Genomic DNA, 10,468 nt, shown 5'->3' on the forward strand with positions numbered 1-10,468 from the left:
TCTACTTATACTATTGATTTATTTTTTTTTTTTGTTTATTTTGTTACTTACCCATATGTGATCAATCCCCAATTTTCCATGGCTCCGCTTTTAGAAGGAAGTGCTACTGAATCTAACTTTGGAAGAGCAAATGGTATACCTAAATATTCAGTTAAGTAATCTATAACTTTAGGACCAACTTCTAATGCATATTCTGTGTAGTTTACGAGAGCAGGTTGAGCATAAATAGTGTAATTAGAACCACTGGAGGCTGTAGCAAAGTCTGATACTAGAAATGCTACCAGATAAGAAGACATATATGGTGATTCATCAAAGGTATCTAAATAGTATCCAGGAATACCAGCTCTGGAATGAGAAACAATAATTTTAAAGCCCTTTCAACTTTAAAGAAATGGATTTGAAATACAGTATACGTTGCAGTAAGTAAAGAGGAAAGATAAATGTAAATGAGAAGTTCTTTCTGATAATGACGTTTTGAAAACATGTTCACATTTCCAAACTATTCATTAAAAATCCCCAGCTAATACCAAAGAAACGTGTAAAATGAATTGTATATTTCTATTGATATTTTATTATTATAACAACATAATCAAATTAATAATATTATAGAAAGCAGTGAGTGAAATTCTCTTTAGAAACATAGCAAAAGTATTGAAGTTATTGTTATTTTCTACCAGCGAGCACCAGAACTAAGTAACTATGAAAGTATTATAATAAATTAATTAAATATAAACATTCTAGAGTATTCACATTCTTGAAATTCAAGTTAGTTAGCCTTTAAGTAAGAAATCTCTGAACACTTGCGTTGCTTTTCCTTTTTGTCCCAGCTATTAAGAAAATATATACAACTATTTAACACTTTAGCAGAATTAAATGAAACGAACAGAAATATTTAGTTAATGGTTAATATACAATGCATTAGAATGTACATAAAGGAGGCAGAAGAAGAATCTCAAAGTTTGGAAACAAAAGTATTATTTGTAAGAAAAGAAATTGTACTACTAATTTTTAGTAGAATGTCTGATTTTACACCTATCACACTAGAATAGTGCAAGTACATATTAAAAGAAATTACAAAATCGTTTATGTTGTATCGCTAAGAATCCACGTAAGGGAGTCATGGTTCATGGATATATTCCGTTGATTCGAATTAACAAATGGCGACGAATAAGAAAAAATAAATCATTTAAGTTAATTTATTTTGCTAGCTAGATTTATGTATTTGGAAACACAATGACTGAAATAGGTTTCTGTACCATTCGTTGGGTTAAAACCGTACAAAAAGGAAATTGGAGAGTTTGAAACAGTTTTATGCATCAAACGATGTTAGATGAGACTTAAAAGTGTACATTCTAGATTTGCATATTATTTCTTACAATAACAATAATAGCATACATTTTATTATTATTTCAATTCCGGTAGTAACTTATTCAAACATGCTTAAAAGAGATCAGTAACAACACATTCGTTTCATTGCTTATATAAATAACATCTTCGTGAAAGTTTAGAGTGTCTTTTCGTAAAAAACAAAAATGTCAAGTAACATTTGATCTTAATACAAATACAACTTTTACTTATACTGTAGGTTAGAATTGCTACAACATACTTCAAACAGATTACGATTCATTTACATCAAATTAATTTTATATAACAGAAATATGAAGTAGAAAAGGTGACAAACATGTTTTTAATGTTTAAAATAAAACTACATTGTGTAAAATAGCTACAAAGTTGCTAATGAATAAAAGAAATGCTTTTCCCTTCATAAAAAATGTGCACAATGTATCAATATAAAAAAGCAATAAAATATTATAAGTAGTTAGCTTTTCAGTGGTGCAATTGAGACCGTCATGCAGAGAGCAACAATAGAAATGGGAGAATAAACAAAGCCGTAATATGTGCAAACTCGTATTGAATAGCTTTTGAACATGTAATTGATGTTTGTGAGTGCTTTATGTATTTTCGCTTCTAAATAATTTTTGATATTGTCTTTTGAGAATATCTGCATCATTATGTCCAGAAATTTCAACCTCACCGAGAAACCAGAGTCAAACATTAGCTCAATCAGAATATTTGCTGTTTGTTGCTCATCTATTGTTATGTACTCAGATATTACAAGGAAGTTAATATGTATTCGTATATTACGAGAAAAAGTAAAACAATGTTAGCTCAAAAAGGTGCAACAAGTTATTCTATGTTCATCAGCGAAGTACTTTAAAGCAAAATACCTAACAATAGATTTCAGCTTACAATGTGATTACAATTTCATTACTAGATGCTAAGCTAATAATATTTTCTTTTAGATGCGAGTCTGAATAAATTTTCCATACAACTGACTACCACTTGCAAAAAATTTCCGAAAGAAGTAGGAACATTTCTGAGAGACGAAAACTTGCCACCCCGAAGTAGACTCATGTTTTGTTTATTCATATTACAAAACTATCCCGTTTCCTTCTTTTCCTAAGAATTGGAAGTGATAACTTAAACACAATACTTATCTAGAATTTTAAAAATGTAATTAATGTGGGAACATCTGTCCCAGTTCTCGTGACAACTTGAGAAACACAGCCTTAGCACCTAGTAAATCAAATAATCCAAATGTCGTATTTCATGTATAATTGTTAAAATAATATTAAACCCCAAATACTCTCATCATCTATAGCATTAGAAGAGTACTGTATCCCTGAAAATTACACTTTAAGTATTAGGATGTAAAATGCTTGCTGGAGCCATATTTTATAGAACGTTGAAAATTACTGTATTAAAATCACATATAATTTGAATTTCTCTCTTGCTTTCTTCGTTTATTGTATTTAAAATAATATTTTAAAATCAAATATAATATTCGAGAAGCAATATATTTCAAGGACCATACACGTAAATGCCTATTACAATAAGATGATTGATATTTAACTTATGTCAAATATGCTCCCTTAGAATAGAAACCGAAAATATGTAAGAACAAGTATCGTACCAGTACAATATGAACTTTAAGAACGATTACCATGGCAAATTCACTAATGCAATATATATGAGGGTTAAATGTGGTCAAATATGAGAGAGAAGTAAATCTGGCCCCACGTTTTCTTAGAAATATTAAAGCAATAAATTTATTAAATTCATAGTGTAATAAAGAAAAACAATAACTTAAATACGGATCGCTCATCTCTCTTTCAAAGAGTTTCATGCTAGTTTCCAAGTTTCCTGGTCAATGCGAACATGTTTGTGGGTTAACCTAATTTCAATTTCTATTATTCTACTTATTTTCAAGTCCTTATATCACCAATTATTTCATAATAATTAAATAGTTTTTAAAATCTTTCCGTTAAGCTACAAAAAGCACAACTTCTAATTCCAAATATTTTTCTTCTACAAACACTTTCGTATGCTATCCATGTTTTTTACCTTCACCAGTATTTACACTTTACTACTATACTAATGATTTATAATTTTTATACTTTCAATGTTCAAGGAAGATTTATCGGTTTGTCCTTGATTTATCATTTCTTCCACAACATTAGCAAACGAAAACTCAAGTAAAGATATTATTCGATTCCTCATATTAAAAGTATTATAATTAAAAATCTTACATAGCCTGAGATTCTCCAACTTGTGGCATGTTAGACACAGCAGAATAACTTTCTGGCCTTCCCAGAGAAATTCTGAATTTAGCTTTGTATCCTGGTTCATCAAATGATGGGAACGCTCTTCTGGCTCCTGTTGATTCGAACTGAGTTACTGCAAACCACCTATGTTAAAAATAACTTTTAAAAGATTTATATTGTATGTAAAATATATATACAATAAAATAAAGATATCAGATTGAGTGTAAGGAAATAATTTCAAATAAGTCAGTTAAGGTGGTAGAAAACTAAAAATATTGGATATGGAACTAGTTGGGGGAGTAACACTCTACCCGAAAAACTTACTTTGCGAATACAAATGCACATACAAATGAAGCAAAACTAATCACTAAATTGATTAACTCGAAATACAAACCGTGCATAATGACTAACAGACAAATAACCAGGATCATCGCAAGTAAAGCATCCCTAGCTCAGGTACCATTCCGAGCTCTCTTATAGTTATATTGTAGTTTACATTTAAAACGTAAATACACAAAATGTTAAACCTCATAACTTAAGACAGTAAAGTGAATAAAATCTAAAACCTCCCTACACTTACATAAAAATATAGTAGTAAAATATTTCCACAACAGCAAAGTATTCCGCCAATATTCATAGGTTACTTGCACCATTTGAATAAAGGATTACGACCCTTAGCTAACTTCTTCTTCACCGCGTAGCAATGGTCAAGGCGTCTGAACGACAAAAACCTTCAAAAATTTCCTCATGGTTCATCATCAATTTTAGTCACAATATAGAGAACGTAAAGTTAATTGTAGAATCGAGTTTGTTTATGCATGTACAGGGTGCGGCACGTAAAACCGGCCCGTCGTAATATTCAGGTATATTGTGTTTTTGGCAACACTTAAATAAACTATCTTCATACCAAGAGATGGCGTGTCGAGGTCGGGTCGACTTACGTGACCTGCAGCAGTCACGTGCAGCCGCAGCCAGTGAAACTTGTCGAAACCAGTTGAGAAAAAGGCCTCGTTGTGTTAAGCCGGGTGAGTGTCAGTGTGTGATAATGCCGTATTCGATACCCGAGCGTGTTGCCATTGCTGAAGGGTTCATTCTCACTGGATCTTTTGTGAAAACAAAGAATTTGTTTCGGGAGAAATTTCCAGGACGTTCTGTGCCAGCAAAAAGCACCATTCAGGAATTGATTGAAAAATTGCGGCGTACAGGATCGGTTCAAAATGCCATTTCCGCCACACGCGTTATTGGGCACATATTCTTTGAGACGACAGTGAACAGTGACGTGTATATGGGAATCCTGGAGGAGATTTAGACACACTTGACCGAAGAGGAGCGTCAGTTATGTTACTTTCAGCAGGACGGTGCAACATGCCACACATCAGCTGCATCATTGTCCCTTGTGCATGAGATGTTTACCCCAGAGAGGACAATCAGCAAAGACTTGTGGCCTCCTCGGTCACCAGACTTGTCCACGTGTGACTTTTACTTATGGGGACTGTAAAACGGAAGAGTATACGAAACAAATCCACACACAATTGAAGAACTCAAGACCAGGATCCAGGATGTCACCAATAGCATTACAACACAAGAACTGACAAGGGTATATATTAATCTCCTCAATCGTGCTCACATGTGTGTTGAAGTGGGCGGAGGACACTTTCAGCACCTGCTGTGAAGGCTGCTGTGAAGGTGAGTAGTCATATTCAATACATTACATTTCATTTATGTGTTGTAGTTAATTATATTCAATACATTACATTTCATTTTATGTTCATTTTATGTACTCCGTCGTTATAAAGAGTATAACACGACTGTTTTCTGTGCTTTTAGTCGGAGGTTCGATATTTTATGTAGGCAGTTGTATCTTACGGTAGCTGAATTACATATTCGGATCCTATTTTAAGCAGTAAATTGAATCTTATCTAGACTCTGTGATGAGAAAAAATCATAACATATACATTATCAGTTGATATATATTTTATCTGTTCTTCTTGTCATTGACTTTCGAAAGTTTGTAGTAGGTTTTTACTGTCTTTGAGAAGAAACTTTGTTAACCCTTTCAAATTTTTTGGCCTGTATACAGGCCATGGCGTCGACCTTCGGAATTTGCTTTATAAATCTCTAGCAAAGCTCTTCACACCTGGTTTTTTGCATTTATTCAAGTATGGAAGCATCAAAGAACACGCTTTATGGGCATTTTGCAATCACGTGTGCGATGCCTGGGTGCAGTGATCACAAACAACAAAAGCAGCTTTTAAAAAAGGATAAATCTTAGAGCTTGTTTTTAAAAAAATTCGTGACGCATCCCTATTAATCCTTGAAACATAGTTTTGCCTCGTTGGTTTTCTTATAAAACAGACTTTCTAAATGTAGCACACAAATGTCCCTATTATGTACCAGAAGCGGGAAAATCCCGCCAAAATCGAAAAAGGGATTTTTTCAGGAGAAAATTTCCCTTTTTCTAATTTCTCCCCTCAGGGACATATAGACATATTAGAAGTGGTACCGTCTGAAACCTAGCTTATTTGGAACAAAGCGAGATGTAAATCATGATCCTAGAGTAAATCGAAATGTGCCAGGAAATTTTCCGTTTGATTGTTTTATTTATACATTTTTAGTCAATTAGTTTACTAAAGTATCTACAGTATTATCACTATTTATCCTAAAATCATGAATCGTACCTCGTTCTCTTCGGCATGAATCGGTCTTTCGGATGGTATAACTTGCATATCCGTATTGTGCATTTGAGAGGAGAACATACCCCCAAAAGAAAATTTTGTAAAAAAAATCCCTTTTTTTCAAGTTTGGGCCCCTCTGATGCGCCCCGGGTGGTACGCTCAGCGCCCAAAATATTTTGTAATATACTACATAGTGTATGTAATAACTGTACGAAATACCAATCTCATATCTTGAAAACTAAGGGCGTGAAAAAATATTATTGACCCATGTCTCAACAACACATGTTCCCCTATAGAATGAAAAACACGCCTGATTCTAGATAGCAATTCTCTGTGAAAAAAAAATTCAAAATCATGCATAACAGAATTATAACATTAGATGAAACAGCAAATTGTACTTACTTTGTGCAGCTCGATGCAAGTCCTTCAAACATGCCTCATCTTCTGACAGGCAGCAGTACACTTTGCACTTCAAGCACATTTGGTATGTCTTGCGTGATCTCTGCTTTGTCTTATAGCATGGTTTGCACCTCCTTTGCACTTTACTTTTCACAGGCGCATGCTCTACAGCCTCTGGGAAATTACTCCCAGATGTTCGAGGGTCATGCGCAAGTGACGGACCAGCCATACCAGCCTTTCCAAATTCCACCTACTGATACAGCTGAATTCTTCGAAACTCCTCATGGAACTTGACCTTCTCTTTCATGACGTAGGAATTGACGACTGCTGCGTCTACCAAATGGAAGAAGAGCTTGGTCGTTCATTTTGCCGTTCTCCTCTTCATACCAAATGTCATTGACATCTGATCAGATTTGTCAACGAGCCCCATACACAGATTATAGCAGCCAGTTCGCCTTTCTGGAAAGAGACAATGTCACCTTTCTTGAGTTTCAATTGCTTTGGACCAAAAGAAGATGTCATCCCTTTCCTTCTAGGGTTAACTGTGCCGCATGCTCGAATTCTCACTGACTCAAGTTCTTCATACAAGGCAGGAGATCTGAAAAAGTTGTCCATATACATATTATGACCAACATATTTCAGCTCTTCTGCCAACCTCACAACTAGGTCGTGGGTGAAAGAGTGTTCTTTCAGAGTCACATCTCGTTATTTACCAAGATAAAGCTCCATTTTGTGGGTATAACCTAAAGCATCAGTGATTTGGAATATTTTTATTATAAAACGCTTATGCTTCTTAGGTATATATTGTTGAAAGAGACTCTTCCTTTGAACAAGACGATAATCTAGTCGATAGATACACACTGTGTTGGGTCGTTTTCTTTCGAGAAATTGTCATTTATCTCGTCAAAGAAGCATCTGAATTTCCACAAGCGGTCGTTGGAGAATTACGACCCGGACTTTGCGTGTTATCCTCAAAGTGTAGACTTCTCAGAATATAAAGGAATCTGTTTACAGACATGGTATTGTCATACCATGGAGTGTAATCAAATCCCTTTGTCTCCTAATAGTCTACCAATTTATTACGGCGATTCAAGCCCATTGTTAGACATACACCGAGAAAAACACAAAACTCCTCCATTGAGAAAGATTGTTCATGTGACAACCTTGCACGGTTTCCAGCCCTTTGGAAGAACTGGTCCATATACAAGTTACTTTTTGTTCCACTATCAGTCTGAGAACTTCCGTAGCAAAAAAGAGGAAAAACAAATCAAGCGACCGTACATCTCCATGAGAGAGAGACCAATTCGTCATCCCCGGGTTTCCAGTAAACGAGGGAACATGGGGAGTGACATCATTCTGTCTACTGTGTTCATCAACTTTCAACCAACCCTTTTGCCTTTTACGCGGAAGGGCACTGCTGGTGGGAGGTTGAGCAACATCGTCGTCAGAAGAATCAGTATTCTCTCTTTCAGAGACATGCAAACCAGCATTTCCAGCATCTAAATCCTCTCCGTCGGTCTCATTCTCATCCGAAAAATCATCACCCCCTTCCCCATCAATTCTCTCTTCAAAATCCTCCTCATTCTCAAAATAAAACTCACTTTCCATTTGCTCGTCGTCGGTGTCATATCCCTCAAGAAGTTCAACTGAGAGCTTGAAAGCGCCATGCTAAGTTTAGAAAAATACTACCTATAACTCGAACCAACGAACACATTTATCCTGCTTATTATACAAAAGTGCAAACTCTGTTACTTCGCGAACGACACACAAAAAAATTCTAGACACTACACTCCTAACAACTTCACTCAGTCAATTACGCTGTATCAACAAAGGCCACTGGACAGCAATGAAACTCGTATAGGCTCAGACAAGTCTAAAAATAGATTGCATTGATATTGGATGCGCAGTTTATATCGCGTTCGTATTTTAACTTCTTGTAAACTATGATAAGAAAGTGGATGGGGAGGGGAGAGAAGCGTGACTAAAAACACATTTTTTCCCTCTGCTAGTGACATAGAATGCAGCTAAAAAGCTTCCACAGGCCATTTCTTGGTGGAGAAAAAGGGAGACTTTTACGTTGTATTCATGTAAGGGGAGCGTGGCTAAACATGGGTCAATATTTTTTGTCTCGCCCTTAATTTTCAAGGTATGAGATTGGTATTTCGAACAGTTATTACATACACTATGTAGTATATTTAGAAATATTTTGGGCGCTGAGCGTTACCACCCGGGGCGCACAGAGAGGCCCAAAATTGGAAAAAAGGGATTTTTCACAAAAATTTCCCTTTTGGGTACATTTTCTCCCTTCAGGTGCACGATACGGATATGCAAGTTATACCGTTCGAAAGGCGATTCACGCCAAACAAGACAAGGTACGATTCATGTTCCTACAATGATTAGTCTTTATGCTGAAGGGGATTGGATAGAAATTGACTGAAAATGTATTATCGAGGGAAAATTGGTACAACGGCTATAGCGTTAAGACTATTTTTCCCCGTGCATTCTTCGTTCCTTATTATTTTCACAATGAAGCAAAGTTTTTTGGTACAATTTGCATGTGTGTGTCATATACCTGAGCGGAGAAATTCGCGATAAAAGAGGATTTTTTTCAAAAATCCCTTTTTACCACTTTGAGAGAGCATTTCTCGCATTTGGTACGTAATAGGGAAATTTGACAGATGCAGTTGGAAACTCTGCTTCATTACAAAAACAAACGAGGTACGAACCTTGATCCCAGCGTGAATAGTATTGGTACTGAAGCTGCTTGACTGAAAACCTAAAAATTACCTAAGAAACCCCAAAATTTAAAAAGGTTAAACTGAAGACTAACTCATCACTTACTCTCAGTGCTCGAAAAGAAACAAACTATAAACAAGCATACCTGCTAGTTGGAGTAATTATTTAGTGAAGGAAAATTTCAATTCAATTGAAAAAATGATTCTAACTTTTATCGGTACGTAATTGAATATTATAGAGTGCTTTTTTTTAATTTTAGCCAAAAAATCACTTTCTGATAATCAAATCATCTAAATAATACTGATCATATTTGATAACAGTACTTCCAAGTTGTTTAACATTTTAATTTCTGTATTTTAAATGATAGGAGCATAAAACTAGATATCCAAATTTAAAAATGTCCTTCTAACATAATAAAGAGACCTAGTATCGTAAATTAATTTATTTTAACCATACTACTACAAATATTCAATTTTACCATCGACGCTCAACAAAACAGTTGTTTCGATTTTGCAATGAACTAGAAGAAAGGAAAAATTGGCCGAAAAACTTCCTGAAGACGATCGTGCTACCAATAACTAAGAGATCGATTGATTATAATATGATTTATGTCGGAAAAACAATAGGCAAATTCCTAATTACAATTTTCATCATTCTATGGTAATACACCTAAAATACATATGTAAAGGTAACACTGTTCAACAAATTTTGATCGAAAGTATGTAAATTCTTTGAAATTGCGATTTTTACATTCATTTAAGCATAATATGAAAGGAAATTATAATAGAAGAATTTTCTTAGCTCAGGTTGTGAAAAAAAACGCCCTTGTACAACAGCAGCTGTATATATAAATATGCATTAATATTTATAGAACATTTAAGCAAAATCCTTGTAAAAACCTACATTTCACTTTTTTTTATCTATTTCACTGTGATGTGATAAGCTGGGGAGTTAAGAAGTACCCTAACCTATAGCTTTCTATACCCTTGTACTTCCTTTTTCAAAATTGCGCAAATACCAGTTTCACAGCGATACAGAAAATAAAGTAACCGT

The 10,468-nt window shown here is 34.7% G+C and overlaps 1 protein-coding gene across 1 annotated transcript in view; it reads right to left on the reverse strand.

Moving 5' to 3' along the window:
* Window positions 1-6,908, reverse strand: part of LOC145679499 (aminopeptidase N-like) — a 40,442-nt gene extending 33,534 nt beyond the window's left edge. The window contains exons 1-3 of the mRNA XM_081750078.1: window positions 6,683-6,908; window positions 3,591-3,738; window positions 52-345 (exon numbers count right to left, since the gene is read on the reverse strand). Of these exons, the coding sequence (XP_081606204.1) occupies window positions 52-345; window positions 3,591-3,738; window positions 6,683-6,908 (668 nt within the window). The remainder of the gene's footprint in view (window positions 1-51; window positions 346-3,590; window positions 3,739-6,682) is intronic.
* Window positions 6,909-10,468: the final 3,560 nt, after the last annotated feature.

Source organism: Thermobia domestica, chromosome 2, assembly GCF_964235325.1.
Source record: "Thermobia domestica chromosome 2, izTheDome1.hap1.1, whole genome shotgun sequence".
Lineage (NCBI taxonomy): Eukaryota > Metazoa > Arthropoda > Insecta > Zygentoma > Lepismatidae > Thermobia > Thermobia domestica.